Source organism: Macaca fascicularis, chromosome 1 (genome assembly GCF_037993035.2).
Source record: "Macaca fascicularis isolate 582-1 chromosome 1, T2T-MFA8v1.1".
NCBI classification, from domain to species: Eukaryota; Metazoa; Chordata; class Mammalia; order Primates; family Cercopithecidae; genus Macaca; species Macaca fascicularis.
In genome coordinates, this window is record NC_088375.1 from 172,761,474 (window position 1) to 172,780,394 (window position 18,921).

The following is an 18,921-nucleotide window of genomic DNA, read 5'->3' on the forward strand; positions in this document are numbered from 1 at the left end:
CTTCAAGGTTTTCTCTGCCCTAACCAAACAGAACATCCACTCCCCCTAAAAACCACAGGACTAGAAGGAATTTTAAGGATAATTTAGTCTCACACTCGTTTTATAGATTAAGAAAGTGAGGCTCCAGAGAAAGTCAATGACTTGACAACTTGGTCACAAACTAACAAGAGGCACAGCCTTGATTTCTTGGCCTCCATATTCTCCGTCTACCAGGTAACCCCTCGGGATCACAGTCTCTCCTCTGTGTTCCCTGAGGAAAATGAAAATTCAACATGTATTTGAGGCCAGAGTCACAATGGGCTTTTTATAAGAGGATAAAAAAAAATGTCAAATAAAGCAGAAGACACTGCTTAAACACTGGGAAAATCTTCAAGGGAAATCTTCACGGTTTACAAATCATAAGGTACTTTAACCATAACCATAGAGGGCTTTAAAGTGTATAGATATTTTGCAAATATTACACAAGAATATAGGGAATAATATAATGATATTCTATACTAAAGTATTCTTATCTAATCTAGTATTTGCTACTACCATTTGTCAGAAAAAATTAGGGTCGTGTTCAAAAAAGTTAAGGTAATGTTTGAACAGTTAACTTTTTTACAGCAAGGGAAAAACCTAAATAACTAACCAGGTTAAATTCAGGCCATGAAATTAACAGAGAGTTAGAAATAATGAGTATACAATTGGTAGTCACAATAAACACATAAACGAATTATTTCACAGAGTATACCACAATAAAGCCAACAACTTTCAATCTTACACAAAGGAAAAATAAATGTACCAACATACACAGAAATATGTATACATATATTCTGCATAGAGCTAATCTTTTCAGAGTGCTTACCATTTACAAAATAATGTATTAAATACTTTATATATTTTATGCCATTTCATCACCAGGAAAAACTTATTAGGTAGATAGTATTATCCCTGGTTTGTAGAAAAGAAAATCAAAGTTCAGAGAATTTTGTAATAACGAATTTGCTCAAGTATACACAGTTAACAAGCTATAAAGTAAGATCTGATCTTGAACTCACACCTGTCTCAAAGCTTCAACTTCTATAATGTAACTCAGGGGTTGGCAAACTTACTTGAGAGAGCTCGACAGTACATACGTTACACTTTGGGGTTATACGGTCTCTGCTGCAATTATTCAACTCTGTTTTTTTGTAGTTTGAAAGCATCAACAATAAGACTTTCCTTTACAAACACACATAACGGGCCACATGCTGCACCAAAGGTTCACTGGTCACAAAGTGGAAAAGCTTCTACTCTTGCCTATTTGACCAAGAAACTATCCCGTTACTTGCCCTGAACATGGCACAATGCATAAATCATATTATAGATTAGTTCAGAAACCACTGTATAAGTGAACTCAAAGTAAAAATGAATTGCTCAATTAAAGTAAGAAAAAAAAGACGGAACGCAGGAAAACAATTGCCCATTATTCTAACGCTCATCATTCCCAAATACATAATTCCTTTATGATTATAGAAAAATTACTTGTCCGATAAAAACCATTGTTCCACAGAGAGAAAATGCCCTTTCTTTATATAACATAATTGTACCAAGTAGCTCATAAAAAAAAATCCTTCTAAGTAATACGTGTAGATGGTAGAATGATTCCCTTTTCTTTAGTGAGCCATTGTTCCGTAAGAATACCCACTTTATAAATGGAAAAGATTTGCCCACTCTCTTATGAATATTCATTAGGTTACATGCAAAATGACCTTTTCTACATCAGTTCAAATAAGGTTTATTAAACACCTACAGTTACCTAAACTCTGGCCATAGATGAGACCAACACCTAAACTAGTCTCAACACAGCAAGCACTGTAAGCACATTAATGGCCATATACTCACGGACAGGGAGTGAATATTTAAATGCAAAGTGAAAGAAACAGAAGCACAGGCCTATGATGGGAGTAACAGACTCAAGGGGGACTGAAGAATGGAAAGCTAGTTTTTGCAGGTTCTGTGATCTGTGAAAACACAGATTATCTGCCTGCCAAAATGATTGTTCTCAAGGAACAATTGAAACACGTGACTAAACAACTTGCAAATTATCATATAAATGTGACTTAGCAATAAATCAAATCCAATGTCTTGTCATTTGAAGAACCAAAGTATTTAACTTAATTTTACACAGTAGCAGAGAGCTGTTTTCAAAGCCTTTGCGTGACACAGATAAACAGCCGCAACCAATGCAATTTTGTTATTAGATGATCACTATGGGCATGTTTTATCCCTGCAGGCATAATCAAAACATTTCCAAGATGCAGGAGATACATTCAAGTGAACACTTAGATGAGAGAACCTAGAAACTACCCATTAGATATAAATTTCTTTTTTTAACCTTTCATACCTCATTATCTTCTGCTTCATGGAACTCTAAGGTGCTGCCTTCTCATTCCCAGCCTGCTCTTGTACCTGCACTGGCTTTTGTAAGATTCCGCAAAGCAGATATGGAAAACCTGAAGCAGGTACAGGCAACACTGAGCCAAAACCCAAGCAGGCAACACTGAGCCAAAACCCAAATGAAATTCAAAACCTTTAACAAAATGCTCGTACATTTCCATCTTACTTAGGCCGAACATGAAAATATTGAGTGACTCACACTACAATTTGTAAAAATTTCATAATTAAAATAAATTGGAAACCTCGACACTCACTCATTCCCATCTGGTTAGCATCAAGAGACTTGCTATTTCTTCTCCAAATGCAGACCTTTCTCCGCAATGGAAGAGAAGTCAGTTTGTGCTGAGAAGCCTGGCTCATACTGGGCAGCGTGTGATGCCATGGGGAGGTGTACCCTAAGCTTCATGGCATGCCTCTGATACTGTATTTTTCTCCATTCGGCTACATGTGATTTGTGACTTTTTCTTTTAAATTGGAACTTTCAATATTAAAATGTGGTTTGCTGGGGGAATACAGTGAACATTTTTCAGAATTTGGAACTTCAGTATGCTTTTTGGAGGGAGGAATTCTAATTACATGTCTCTTTGTCCAATGAGTGGATATAAGAAATAAATTACCAAAAAAGAGAATAGCAATCAATTTGGCTTCACTAATAAAATGGATTACTTGAGAAGATGCATGAAGACACGAAAAATTAAAACTTCTTAAAAGTACAGGCTTTGGAGTCATCTAGACTTGATCTATAAAACAGTAAGACTTTAAAAAACTCTAACATTAAACATGTTGAAGAAAACAATGTGTGTAAGGCATTAAGCACAGTGTGTACAACATAAGTATTCAAAAAAGTAAAGGAATAAACCTATAAATTGCATTTCAATGTTCTCAAATGTAGCTACTTGGATGAGCTATCACTATAATTTCTATTTCAGAAAATAAATTCTTGAACTTAAAGTTTTAGAACTCTGTTACACATGTATCCCCTCTTGGTACAGATCATTTCTATCCTTTCCCTCCTACAAGCCAGGCTTGTAGCACTTCTTTAGTGGACTCACAAGTCTGGAGCTTGGACTCTAAGCGACTCCCACCAATCTCAAATGCTCAGTGTCTTCCAGAGGGCCTTCCAGTGTACGTGTCTCTGCACCTATACATATTTTTTTCTTTTTAGAAATTTTATAAACTTCTTGAAGGCAAAGTTCATATTAGATGCTATATTTGTCCTCTTAGCCTTAAGGCTGTATTAGGTTCCAAAAATGCTTAATGATGCATCACCATAGTAACTGCAGCTATGCCATACTTCCACCAACCAATGGATAAACCCCTCCAGGCATTCTATAAAAAGAGCTCTACTATCTAAAAATGGGAATAATAATACTAACATGGAATAGATATATTTGAAATGTGCAATATGAATTCCTCACACTATGCAAGGACCTTAAGAGTTTGGCATACCAGCCAGGCGTGGTGGCTCATGCCTCTAATCCCAGCACTTTGGAAGGCCGAGGCGGGTGGATCATGAGGTCAGGAGATTGAGACCATCCTAGCTAACATGGTGAAACCCTGTCTCTACTAAAAATACAAAAAATTAGCCAGGCATGGTGGCGGGCATCTGTAGGCCCAGCTACTCAGGAGGCGGAGGCAGAAGAGTGGTAAGAACCCGGGAGGTGGAGCTTTCAGCGAGCCAAGATTGTGCCACTGCACTCCAGCCTAGGCGACTGAGCGAGACTCTCTCAGAAAAAAAAAAAAAAAAAAAAAAAAAGAGTTTGGCTTACCATAAATGTAAAGAAAAAAGATAAAAGTTGTTTTAAAAATACATATTTAAACGAGTAAACATAATAGAAACTTAGGAGTGATATTTCTTACCTCCTCCCCATTGCATTCAACAAAAAAGAGGCAGTCTCTGCAAGAACGTAACTTTAACTGCTACTTAAATTTTGATGTGTTATTTCCTTAATTCAAATAACAATTCCCTCTCTTTGTTCAACATTGGATCAATTTAAATGATGAGTGTTTAACCTATACTTATATATATCAAACCAAAAATACTTTAAAGTGACATAAAACTACTGAAATCAAAGCAACATAAACCCATGTAAAATAATGTGTTTCCAAGCAAGAACAAAAGAAAAGGTAAATTCTCTACAGACCAAGGCCTCATCCTTTATTTACAATTCTACATATGACATTTTGTAAAATATGCCAAAAAGAAACATGAAATAGAAACACGCTTTTAAAACTGACTGAATGCCAAAGCAGTGAACATAATATAAGATAGACTAAGTCATAAGACTACTAAAATGTATTAAAATACTTTGGAGTTAAATGTGTATACATAAATAGAAGATTTAATAAATGTTGAAAATATTTATTGTAGAAAAATCAATCCTGATCATGAACACTGAAAAAGTTACATATAACACATAAATATGTGTCCATTTATGAGACACATTGGTAGTTAATAACCTTTTTAAAAGTGAGTTTATACATTAGTTCAATAAAGTATACAGGACACATAAATTCCTAATGACTAGATATACTTGATTCACTTTCTAGAAAACTGCAGTGGGGATTTTCAAGGGTTCCATTGTGGTGTTTGGAGCCTGGACAGTGGCGACTTCAAGTCAGTGTGGTAGAGATTAAGAAAATGATCAGGGTTGGCCAGTTCTACTCAGGAGATTAAAGCATACATATATTTATAATCTGCAGAAATAGATTTTAAAAATCAAGAAACTTCTAAAATAAAAGGAAAATTAATCAACTGCTCTGAAGAGTCTGAGGAGAAGCAGGCAGGATCCACAAATATCCAGGATGATTTCTGTAAGTTGCCGTGTCAATACAAGTTTAAGAAGCAGTATTCAAAAGATGACAGACAACTAAAAGCAATTCCAACTGCAGAATGAAAGGAAACACAATCTAGACAGACAGTTGTCACTACAGGGAATCTGTGACGCATCCGTTTAGGAGCTATAGCATTTCCTCCAAGTCAAAATAACAGAATTGAATACTAGGTAGTTTAGGACTCCCACAGGAATATCTTCAGAAATTATATTTGAAGCAAAAGAAAAGTTCTTGCTCAATAATTTTGACAGCATAGCCACGAATAAGGTTTGCTAGCTTAAATCAGGAATGCAGCAAATACTCTACTGTTGCAGTAGACATAACCTAATTTGCGTGTGCACTGCTGAAAATAAAAAGAAAGGCTATAATGTCATGTCTAACTCTTGAGTTAACAATTGCCTCCCTTAAGCAATAATACTTATGCAAGAATACCCCTATTATGTCTCAATATTCCATTTTATTTAGATAAAAAGAAGTTCTGATTTTAAGAAATTTATTTTTTAAGTCAGGCAAAAGCGTATACTAAGAGTACTCTATTGCATGAAATTATATTGCCAATGTAGCAATGATTGCAAGAACCATTATGTTAACAAGGAAATGAGTGGTAATACTTCCAAGAGCTGAGCCTCCACCCCTAATGAATTTAAATTTGTAGGTTTAGATGAATGAGGCACCAAACACAACTAGCAAATAAAATAATTAAGGTGTTATTTTACAATTTAGAAAAAGCAGCCTTTTGTTTACTACTATGAGTCCTTAATGATATTCTGCTTTCATCTATAACAAAATGCTGAGTGGTCAGTTTTAAAAATTAACCAGAATAACCTAGTTCTAATGTAAATAGTCTTTCCTTTTTATTATGGTGAAGTCACAAGTAACAACAATAATGATAATAAACGTCCAGAGGTTTACTTCTCAATTAAAATTCTGAAAGAAGAGAATACTGCATGAACAGTGTTGAGAATCTTGGCAGTGCAACTACTGGTATATCTTTGACAGTCTGATTAAACTGCTCCACTTTTCAAAAACATCATAAGGACAATTCCAACTACAGTGCACATGAAAGGAAATTGTAGGGGTTTCTAATGTACAATTGCCTTGCACATGCATATGTGCCCTCGCTCTCTTAAGAAAAATGCCTTGGCTTACCATTGTTTAAACCTTTAAAACCACATTCTGCACCAACACTAAAACAGCATCAGATTGCATTCCGAAAGAACCACAGATCACACAGGCAATGGAAATCTTACCTGGGAAACCCCCTTGGACCATTGTTGTGTTCCCTTCAGAGTATCTGCATTCCTGACAAATATCCAATGCTGGACGCAGCTCAAATCCTCACCACAGACTCTTCTCTCTTCTGACGACCTTGGGCCTATTTTTTTTTTTTTCTCTCTCTCTCTTTCTCTCAGATTTTGTTCTCTTTAAGGGCAACCTGTCAATCTATTTATATCAGGAAAAGCAATCAATTAAGCTAATTTCAAGCTAGTCCTCAAGCTAAACAGTCACCTCTGTCAGCAGGTAAAAGCTGCTTGGAAAACTATGCCGGAGAAGCAAAATCCCTGGTTTCCCACATCTGACCCTTGGATGCTTCACGCTGCCGACTGTGACACTCAGTTACCCTGCTCGCCTCAGGATGATAGCTCTATTTCAGAACGGGAGGCATTATAACCGCAACCATTTATTGTGGCCAGCTTCAATTAATATCATTTTAATGACCCAGTTTTCCTGCTGAGAAACGGTTCATCGCATTAGTTACATCTTTCAAATGCAAATTAAAAGGAAACAGCAGTTGATTTTAGCCTGTCCAAAGTGAGGGGAACAGTCATCAACTTGCTCTCTCCTTAATGCTCCTAGCATTGAATCATGTTTATAACAAAGAAGCTGGTGAACCACATGGAGCATGTGGTATTTCTCCCCTAGCGAGCTTCATTTGTATCTCAGTAACATTCTAAACGTGCAGTAAAGATTCTATTTAAGCAGTCAAGCCTTCAACTTAGCGTTCAGAGGGGAGAAATACTAAAAAAAAAAAAAAAAAAAAAAAATTGTAGCTTCAGAAAAGCCACTAGAAAAATGGTTGACATTTCTTAAATTTCACTCAAAATGCTACAATGCAGCCCTCACCCTACCCTACCCCCACACATCTGAAAACCATTATTTAACCAATTACAACGACTTCAGAAGTATCTATCAATTATACAGTATAATCTTTCTTTGTAAAATGCAGAAGAAAAAAATCATCTATGTGATCACTGTATCATATGAGGAATACTTAAAAAGTCAAGAATGCCCAAAGAAAACTCAAATGCTACTCAAAAGGTCTTAAACAATATAATTTTTAATTTACAGTTATAATAAATGCATCCAAATTATATCAGGTGCTGAAGCTGAGTTTTCAGAATAAAAAAAATATAAAAAAGCCAAGTTCATCAGTTTTCTCCAATTACAGAGCTAAAATACAAATTCTACTTAGTTTACTTTTTTTTTTTGAGACAGAGTCTTGCTCTGTTGCCCAGGCTGAAGTGCAGAGGCATGATCTTGGCTCACTGCAACCTCCACCTCTCTGGTTCAAGCAATTCTCCTGCCTCAGATGCCAAGTAGCTGGGATTACAGGCACGTGCCACGGTGCCCAGCTGATTTTTGTATTTTTAGTAGAGACGAGATTTCACCGTGTTGGCCAGGCTGGTCTTGAACTCTTCACCTCAGGTGATCTGCCCGCCTCAGCTTCCCAAAGTGCTAGGTTTACAGGCGTGAGCCACTGTGCCCAGCCTATTTTACTTAATTACAAGAAGCCCAAAAAGGGATGATTGTGTAGGAAATGAGAAAAAGAATTTACATAAAACTAAAAAATGAAATCAGCCTTTATTGCAAACACTTGTCCATCCTATTTTGCATCGCCAAACAAACAAACAAACAAACAAAAAAGAGAACAAACACACTAAAATATTTGGTGAAATGAACATACAAATATTGTTAAGCACGGTTTGTTTGAAGTGAACATTCTTAACATTCTTTAAATGCCTGGTAATAATTGCTGTTGATTGTAGTGACACCTATTGGTAAGGTAGAGATCAACTACAGAGTCCACAACGATACAGAAAATAGACAAAATTTTAAACCAAAATAACTACTAGTTGCTCAATAAATCTTTATTACAAGTTTGCTTCATGCTAAAAACTGGCATAGCATACAGAGGAAGGCACTGGAAGGAAATGCCTATACATGGCCCTGAACACCACATAAGAACCAGATTCTAGTCCTGGTTTCATCGGTCACTAATTTAGTGGTTTGGGGCAAATTAATCACTCTCTGTCTCAGGCTCCTCAACATTAAATTAGACACCAAATGAGCTCTAAGGTTCTCAAATGCCATCATTGCCAAAAAAACCACGTTGTTGTTGATTATTATACTTTGATTCCCTTATTTATTTATTTATTTTTTAGGTGGAGTCTCGCTCTGTCACCCAAGCTGGAGTGCAGTGGCGTGATCTCGGCTCACCACAACCTCCATCTCCTGGGTCCAAGCGATTCTCTTGCCTCAACCTCTCCAGTAGCTGGGATTACAGGCACGTGCCACCACACCCAGCTAATGTTTTGTATTTTTAGTAAAGATAGGTTTTACCATGTTGGTCAGGCTGGTTTCGAACTCTTGACCTCAAGTGATCTGCCTACGTTGGCCTCCCAAAGTGCTGGGATTACAGGCATGAGCCACCATGCCTGGCCCCTTCTTTGCTTTTTTGAGACAGAGTCTCACTCTGTTGCCTCGGCTGGAGTGCAGTAGCGTGATCTTGGCTTACTACAGCCTCTGCCAGGTTCATGTGATTCTCCTGCCTCCGCCTCCTAAGTAGCCAGGATTACAGGCATATGCCCCCATACCCGGCTAATTTTTGTATTTTTAATAAAGACAGGGTTTCACCATGTTGACCAGGCTGGTCTCGAACTCTTGACCTCAAGTTATCCACCTGCCTTGGCCTCCCAAAGTGCTGGGATTACAGGTGTTAGCCACTGCGGCTGGCCTATTCACTTCTTGAAAGTAATTTACAACCTGATCTCTCTTCTTTAATGTAGATCCTTTTATAATAACTTTTAACTATCTCTTACACATGTGATTATTTAATTTAAAATTATATGTAACTTTGAAATATTTTTAACAGTTTTACTGAGTATAATTTGTACACTATAAAATTCACTCACTGTAAATGTACAATTCAATGATTTTTAGTAAATTTATGGAGTTGTGCAACCATCACAACTATTTGGTTTTAGAACCTTGCCACCACCCTCCAAAAATTCCATCAAGCCCAATCACAACCCAGGCCTGCTTTTTCTATACATAAATTTGTTTTTTATGGACAGTTTATGAAAATGGGACCATACAGAACGTAATGTTTTACAGCAGGCTTCCTTTAATTAGCATGATGAGAATGTAGCAGCATTGAAATCCTTTTTTATTGCTGAACAGTATTCCACTGTATGGATATACACTATGTATATCCTGTCACCGGTTGATGAACATTCGGCTTGTTTCCAGTTTTTGGCTATTATGAATAATGCTGCTATGAACTTCTATGGAGTAGTGTTTGTGTGGACATATGTTTTCATTTCTTTTGGGTATATACCTAGAAGTGAAATTGCTGGGTTGTATAGTAAGCCTATATGCAGCCTTTTAAAGAAACTGCTGGTTGGGCATGGTGGCTCACACCTGTAATCCTAGCACTTTGGAAGGCTGAGGTGGGCAGATCGCCTGATGTCAGGAGTTCGACCAGCCTGGCCAACATAGTGAAACCCTGTCTCTACTAAAAATACACAAATTAGCTGGGTGTGGTGGTGGGTGCCTGTAATCCCAGCTATTCAGGAGGCTGAGGCAGGAGAATTGCTTAAACCCGGGAGGCAGAGGTTGCTGTGAGCCGAGATCGCGAAACTGCACTCCAGCCTGGACGACAGAGTGAGACTCCCTCTCAAAAAAGTGAAAAAGAGAAAGAAAAAGAAACTGCCAAACTGCTCTCCAAAATGGCTGGACCATTTCACATTCCCACCAGCAGCGTATGAGGGCTCCAACTGTACTGTCTATCATTTTGCATTAAAATCATTCTAGTGAATGTGTAGTGATTTTAGTTTGCATTTTCCTAATTTTTCCTAATAACTAATGATATTGAGCATCTTTTTATTAGCAATTCAGATGTCTTTGTTGAAATATCAAGTTTTTGCCTATTTTCAAAAATTGAGTTAGTTGCTTTCTTATTATGAGCTGTAAGAAGAAATGCTTTTTTTCTTTCAAATAAGCATATTTTGTTATATAAAATTCAAGTAAATTAAATAAAGTTGAAAGCACACATTTTTTTCTCAAACCTCCCCTCTCCAAGTAGTTTTATACATTCTTCTGTACTTTTTTCAATTAAAAAAAAAAAATACTAGGAATCCTACAAAGTTCAGCGTTGACATTAGAATTTGGTTAAAAACTGCTATTTGGCTTTGACCTCCAGAAGGCCAAGTGGAAAGATACATCATTCATGGCACCACTGAAGCAGTGCGAGATCGATAATCTGGTGACAGCACGAGTTAAGAATGAAAACAAAACCGTATTTATTAATGGCAATAATTCAAACAAGACTGACATTTGGATTTACTGTTACTACTTAGGGTAGCATTCTTGAAGTAACTTGGAAGTGAAAAATCTCTTTCAGTGACATATGTGGTTGCTATGCTGAGATTCTATCAATTAATTGAAGTAGAATGTTTATTACTACCAGAGTAAAATATTAAAATAATTAAAGAGAGGGGCTGTACTTTTTTATATTAAAATTTATTACAAAGTTAAGTAGGAAAATATGTTGACAGTTGATATGACTATTAAGAGAATTAACTTTTATTTATTTAATTAAATTAATTAATCCATTTATTTGTTGAGACAGAGTCTCACTCTGTTGCCTAGGCTGGAGTGCAGTGGCATGATCTCTGCTCACTGCAACTTCCAACTCCCCAGCTCAAGCGATTCTCGGGCTTCAGCCTATCGAGTAGCTGGGACTACAGGTGTGTACCACCACACCTGGCTAATTTTTGTACTTTTTGCAGAGACGGGGTTTCACCATGTTGGCCAGGCTGGTCTCGAACTCCTGATCTCAAGAGATCCACCTGCCTCAGCCTCCTAAAGTGCTGGGATTACAGGCATGAGCCATCGTGCCCGGCCGAAAATTACCTTTATAAACAACATTATACTCTTCGTGAGTCAACAACTGTTCATAAAACGTAAATGCTACAAGGCAGAATAATAGAGATTAAGTTATGCCATAAGTTTGTTGGGAGTGTTTGGCAAACTAGCACTCACATTAAACAAAGTAAACTTTAAAAGCTATATTTTTAGTTTTTAGATCCCATCTGAACCATTAACTTTTCTCAAACAATTTTCCTGTGTATTCTTCCTACGTAGAGAGAAATGAAGTTAAAGTAAAATGTCAACCTTACAGCATCAAAATTCCATAGGAAATGTGCCAATTCATATTACACACAGTTGCTTCTATGGTATATCCACCTTTGATCCAGGGAAAATAAAGAGTAGGAAGAGAAAAAGTATTAGAGAAAAGTGAAGTACTACAAAATGCCTTTCTCTCCTAGTGATCTCCGTTGAAAGTGAAAATGTAATACTGTGAAGATGCAAAGGTGAGCAGAAAGAATCCAGCAGTAAACAGTGTTAATAAAGTACTGGTCCTATTCAATCAGGCTAAGCTTAAAAAAACTGACTTCCAAAATTTAAATAAATTAAATAACAATTTTAGATAAAAGGTTAACATACTCTTATACTAGAATTTCTTTTTCTTTTTTCTTTTTTTTGAGATGGAGTCTCGCTCTGTTGCCAGGCTGGAGTACAGTGGCGCGATCTCGGCTCACTGCAACCTCCACCTCCCAGGTTCAAGTGATCCTCCAGCCTCAGCCTCCCGAGTAGCTGGGACTACAGGCACATGCCACTGTGCCCAGCTGATCTTTTGTATTTTTAGTAGAGACGGAGTTTCACCATGTTAACCAGGATGGTCTCAATCTCCTGACCTTGTGATCTGCCCGTCTCAGCCTCCCAAAGTGCTGGGATTACAGGTGTCAACCACTGCGCCTGGCTAGAATTTCATTTTCTAATGGCAATACGTGGCACACATTGAAGAATTATTTATATTACTACTGATAATAATAAAAAGTAGTAGCTAGCATTTCTGCTAGCATTTCTGGAGCACTTCCTATGTGCCACTTCTTATATAAACACGTGTCTTCTAATCTCTCATAATACTGTGAAAAGGGTATTATTATTATTATTATCCCAATTTTACAAATGAGGAAACTAATGGAAATAGATGCAACTTGCTCCAGCTCAAATGCCTACAAAAATTTAGAGGTTAAATGGCTTAGTCAAAGCAAATGATGTATTAAATACATAAATATATATTACTACAATTGCTATTAGTAAAAAATGCTGAAGTAAACATCTTTGTAGAAATATATATCTACATACACATATATTTACACACACAATGAATCTCTTAGGATATGAAGTTGAATTATTATGTCAAAGAATAAGCACATACATGCTGGGCACAGTGGCTCACGCCTGTAATCCCAGCACTTTGGGAGGCCGAGGCGGGTGGATCACCTGAGGTCAGGAGTTCGAGACCAGCCTGGCCAACATAGTGGAACCACGTCTCTACTAAAAATATAAAAATTAGTCAGGCGGGTCTCTGTAATCCCAGCTACTCGGGAGCCTGAGGCAGAGAATTGCTTGAACTGGGAGGTGGAGGTTGCAGTGAGCCGAGATCACCCCATTGCACTCCAGCATGGGCGACGAGAGCCAGACTCCATCTCAAAAGAAAAAAAAAAAAAAAAAGCACATAGAAACTTTTTATACATGCTGCCAAAGGGGTGTCCAAAAAGAGGTAAAGTGATTCCTATTCCTACCAACAGTATATAACAACTCCTGTTTTTCTACAACCACTCTAACAATGATGATTCATATTGTTAAAATATTAAGTACTCTGATAGGCCAAAAAAACCCTGATTTTTATAGTTACACATTATTAGTGAGGCTGAACACAGACATTTTGTGCTTGTTACCCAAATGTAACTTATTTTGTTAAATACTGCCTGATCTTTGCTTGTTTTTCTATTGTCCTCTGACTGTATATATATGTGTGTGTGTGTGTATGTGTGTCTTTCTTCTGACTCTGTGTGTGTATGTGAACACAAAGTTTTTAATTTTTATGTAAGAAAACACATGATTATTTTCCATTATTGTTTTGGTAATTATTTGAAAAGCTTTTCCCTGTACCAAGGTTATATTTTAAAAATACCTTATCTAGACTTTTTATAGTATTTCTATGGTTTCAGTTTTTAGAATAACATGATTTTTTTTTTTTTTTTTTTTTGAGATGGAGTCTCGCTCTGTCACCCAGGCTGGAGTACAGTGGAATGATCTCAGTTCACTACAACCTTCACCTCCCAGGTTCAAGCAATTCTCCTGCCTTAGCCTCCCAAGCAGCTGGGATTACAGGTGTCTGCCACCATGCCTGGCTAATTTTTTTTGTATATTTAGTAGAGATGGTGTTTCACCAAGAATTACATGATTCTTTTGAAAACAATTTGTAATTTTCTTGAGAAGATCTCTACATTTTATCCCCAAATGAGTACACAGTCCATCATTTATTGAATAATCTATCTCATTTCTACTATTCAGAAAAAATTTTTATGCTCTAAATTCTAAATAAACACCTGGGACTATTTCTACACCCATTTTTTAATGCAAATATTGAACTGATTTTATTACTGCAGTTAAAAAATTATTTGCTTACTTATTTATTTATAACAGAGATGAGTATTCACTATGTTGTCCAGGCTGGTCTTGGACTCCTGGGGACAAGTGATCCTCCTGCCTCGGCCTCCCAAAGTGCTAGAATTACAAGTGTGAGCCACTGCACACGGCCTATTACTGTTAGTTTTTTTGTTTTTTATTTCAACTTTTATTTTAGATACAGGGGGTATATGTGCAGATTGGTTACGTGAAAATTTTGTGTGACGCTGAGGTTTGGCATGTAGATGCCTGACACCCAGGTAGTAAGCATAGTACCAGATAGATAGTTTTGTTTTGTTTTTTTTTTTAAACACCCCACCACTGTCTACTACTGCAACTTTAAACAATGTTTATAATCAGGAATGCTATTATAATACTAGCACTCTGGACAAAATAATTCTTCCTTGTCAGGGACTATACCTTGACACTCCTACCAATCAATGACAGTAGAATCCCCCATCCACTTAGACCAGGGGCCACTTGGCAAGGTGCGGAAATGGTTTTGGTTGTTATAACTGCAGTGAATGGGAGGGTACTACCAGCATCTCGTGGGAAAAGGCCTGGGATGCTGTTAAACATCCCACAACGAAAAGGACTGCCTCACAACCAAGAATTACTCACTTGGCAATGATTCAAGAAAGCAACAGTACCAAAATGGAGAAAGCATTCACATTCATGTCTGAATGCTCCAGACTGAGTTTGAAAAGCACCAGCTTAGAAGACATTCAGATACAAAAAAAGGCAAGTCCCTAGGCCGGGCGCGGTGGCTCACGCCTATAATCCCAGCACTTTGGGAGGCAGAGGCAGGCGGATTATCTGAGGTTGGGAGTTTGAGACCAGCCTGACCAACATAGAGAAACCCTGTCTCTACTAAAAATACAAAATTAGCCAGGTGTGGCGGCACATGCCTGTAATCTCAGCTACTCGGGAGGCTGAGGCAGGAGAATCGCTTGAACTCAGGAGGCGGAGGCTGTGGTGAGCCGAGATCGTGCCATTGCACTCCAGCCTGGGCAACAAGAGCGACACTCCGTCTCAAAAAAACAAAAAAGGCAAGTCTCTTATCATTATCTTTCTTTTCCAAAATTGCCTAGTATTTTATTTCAAAGTCAATTTTCAATCAAGTGCTTGTATTTTTTTTTAAAGCCTATTCCACCTAGCAAGCAGATGGATTTAAATTACCTTAAATTTACAGAGGAATTTAGAAATAACTGAAATCTGTAATACACTTAGTTTTCCAATCAGGAAAATAGTATGGCACTCTACTTTTTTCCCAAAATCTTTAATAAAGTTTCATAGTTTTCTATAAGAAAGAAACTATACTGTAGTCCCAGCTACTCAGGAGCCTGAGGCGGGAGGATTGCTTGAGCTCAGGAGGTCAAGGTGGCGGTGAACCGAGATCATGCCACTGCACTCTAGCCTGGGTGACAGAATGAAATTCTGTCTCAAAACGAAAAAAGAAAGAAACTATAGGGATTGTTAACCAGTGGTCCTTGAATTCTTAAATGGGCTTCAAGACTCCCACAAAGCTGAAAAAATGATACATAAAAGGTTGTGTGTATGTGTGTGTGTGTGTGTGTGTGTGCACCCATGCACATGGATGACAGTGTTTCTGTGTATTTGCATAGATTTTTCTGGGGAGTGGGTTTGTAGCTTTCACTGCAGTGCCACTGAATAAATGACTCAAAGCTATGAATCACTGCCATGACTTTTATGTTCTGAATTGCATTGTTCCTGGATATTTCCTATTTTTTGCAGTTATTGCTATTAGGAAATTTATATCACATTTCCTAAGTAGATAATACTGACAAGAAGATTTTAAAAGATATATCATTTGGCCAGGCACGGGGTCTCATGCTACCTGTAATCCCATCACTTTGAAAGGAGGCCGAGTTGGGCAGATCACTTGAGCTCAGGAGTTTGAGACCAGCCTGGTCAACATGGTGAAACCCCATCTCTACTAAAAATACAAAAATTAGCTGGGTGTGATGACGTGTGCCTGTAATCCCAGGTGGTTGAGGCACCAGAATTGCTTGAACCTGCAGGCAGAGGTTACAGTGAGCCGAGATCGCGCCACTGCACTCCAGCCTGGGCGACAGAGTGAGATCCTGTCTCAAAAAAAATAAAAGTACAATTCATATATAGCCTTACTTATTATAGCCAAAATACTTTTTAGGTTTTGAATTTTTGAGACTGACAATTATATGACCATCTGTAAATAATAATTTAATTTGTTCTCTTCCTTCTGGCTTTTTTTGTTTTGTGGTGGAAGAGGAGAGGAGGTGAGCTTAATGCATTGCTAGATTCTTGAGGACAATGGTGCTAGCAAGTATTCTGTTGCCTTCCAAACTTGAATATAGAATTTTTTTTGCAAGAAGAGAAGAGGTTTGGGATAGGTTTCCTACTCCACTCCAAGGGAACACATGATAATTACTTTTTAAAAAATTAAAATATGTATATATATTTTATATGTGAAATGAATTTTAAATAAATACAAAGTGGAGTGACTGCTAATGAGTAGGGATTTGGGGGAAGTGTGATGAAAATGTCCTAAATGTTCGAAAATTAATGACGGTTGAACAATTCTGAATATACTGATAGCCACTGAATTATGCATTTTAAGAAGGTGAATTATATGGTATGTGAATTATATCTCAATAAAGTTTTTTTTTTTAAGGTTATCCCCTCTAAGCTTAAAAATATTGTGACTCTGAGTAACAGAATTGATAACAAGCCACATTTCACAAGGACTTAGCTAGCATCCTATTCTTAAAATAATTTAAATAAAACGGTAAGAATTAGAGTAAAACATGAAGATGCAAGGAATTGGTAATCTAAGTTTTTATTTGCATGGGGCAGTACACAGGTTAATTTTCTTTCAGACAGGGTGTCACTCTGTTGCCCAGGCTGGAGTATAGTGGCACAATCATGGCTCACTGTAGCCTTGACCTCCCAGGTTCAACTGATCCTCCTGCCCCAGCCTCTTGAGTAGCTAGGATCACAGGCGTGCACCAACATAACCAGTTAATTCTTTTATTTTTTGTAGACAGGGTCTTATTATATTGGCCAGGCCAGTCTGGAACTCCTGGGTTCAAGCAACCTACCAGCCTTGGCTTCACAGAGTGCTAGGATTACAGGAATGAGCCACCATGCCCGGCCACACAGGTTAATTTTATAATTATGTTTCATAATCCAAATATACTCTTTATACCAAACATTCCACTATGATATATGATGACCAGGTCTTTTCTGGGAAAAACAAAATTAAGGTAGAATAACAAAACACCTAAGAGAGCATGCTTTTCTGAAATTAAAGTATAAAGGAAGGCTTTAGGATTCCTACAGTGTGGGGTTCCATTCATATCTTTGCTAGATCCTTAAAAGCCAGTGGCAGCAAACGAGTCAATTATACTGACTTTCTAGGACCTTATCTGCGTAGACAGAGACATATCTATAGTGTGGTTCTCATTGTTTCTTTATGACTACTCTCTTATATGTTACAAAAAGTCATTCCAAAATCTTCTGCTCCCCATAGTTTAAAAATGTCACTGAAAGAATGAAAGCTTGCAGGTTAGAAAGACCTGGCTGTTGTAAAAGCATTTAACCTCTGGGATCAAAGTATTCAAAGCAGGGCTTTCTGGGGATAGACACTTCTCTCTCAGGAGACTGAAGCGTTTAGATAAGGTGGGAAATGGCATGTGGGTAAAGAGAAGTCAAGCTGTTCTGCACAGAATGCTCTGAAACTAGGTGGATGGTGCAGTTCGGCAGAAAGAGTATCTCCGAAGCACCACGAGCAAACCTGCATTTTCTTTTTCTTTTTTTTTTTTTTGAGACAGAGTCTCGCTTAGTCGCCCAGGCTGGAGTGCAATGGCGCGATCTCGGCTCACTGCAAGCTCCGCCTCCCGGGTTCACGCCATTCTCCTGCCTCAGCCTCCCGAGTAGCTGGGACTACAGGCGCCCGCCGCCTCGCCCGGCTAATTTTTTGCATTTTTAGTAGAGACGGGGTTTCACTGTGTTAGCCAAGATGGTCTCGATCTCCTGACCTCGTGATCCGCCCGCCTCGGCCTCCCAAAGTGCTGGGATTACAGGCGTGAGCCACCGCGCCTGGCCAAACCTGCATTTTCATCACATCCCCACTGTTTACTATCCGAGGTATATACCCTCTGCCATTAATTTGGCCAAATACTGGGTTTGTATAATGTCCCAGGCCAAAATAGAGAGGGTCATTAGCCTCATGGAACTTAGAAGGTTAAGCGGGGAAGACAGATATTAATCTAGTAAGTACACTAACATGGTATTTTGTTAATTGCTATAAAAGAAAAATGCAGGAACCTATATTGAACTAAGGAGTCAGGCAAGGTTTTCCAAAGGAGGTGACACAAAGCTGAAATCAGCAGAAGGTATAATACCTTCTTCAAAGGCTCTTCTGTATGTCCAATGAGAATGCATTCAAAAAGTTGGGGAGAATGTACGGCACATAGTTGGGTACTCAAGGGACTCTGATTATTATCATGTAATTATTAAAACTGGTGATAAAAATGTAAAGGGCCGGGCGCAGTGGCTCACGCCTGTAATCCCAGCACTCTGGGAGGCTAAGGCAGGCAGATCACCTGAGGTCAGGAGTTTGAGGCCAGCTTGGCCAACATGATGAAACCCCAACTCTACTAAAAATACAAAATTAGCCGGGCGTGGTGGTGCATGCCTATAATCCCAGCTACTCAGGAGGCTGAGGCAGGACAATCGCTTGAACCCAGGAGGCGAAGGTTGCAGTGAGCCGAGATCTGGCCATTGCACTCCAGGTTGGGCAACAAGAGCGAAACTCCATCTCAACAACAACAACAACAA

At 38.1% G+C, this 18,921-nt stretch overlaps 1 protein-coding gene across 14 annotated transcripts in view; it reads right to left on the reverse strand.

Moving 5' to 3' along the window:
- PATJ (PATJ crumbs cell polarity complex component) overlaps positions 1 to 18,921 on the reverse strand; it is a 426,407-nt gene that overhangs the window by 212,488 nt on the left and 194,998 nt on the right. Inside the window, exon 28 of one of the 14 annotated variants that reach the window (XM_074005394.1) lies at positions 6,667 to 6,699. The exons of the other annotated variants lie outside the window; for them this stretch is intronic. Coding sequence (XP_073861495.1) covers positions 6,695 to 6,699 — 5 coding nt within the window. The 3' untranslated portion in view covers positions 6,667 to 6,694. Of the gene's footprint in view, positions 1 to 6,666; positions 6,700 to 18,921 lie in introns of those variants that run through there. 14 annotated transcript variants of the gene reach the window in all.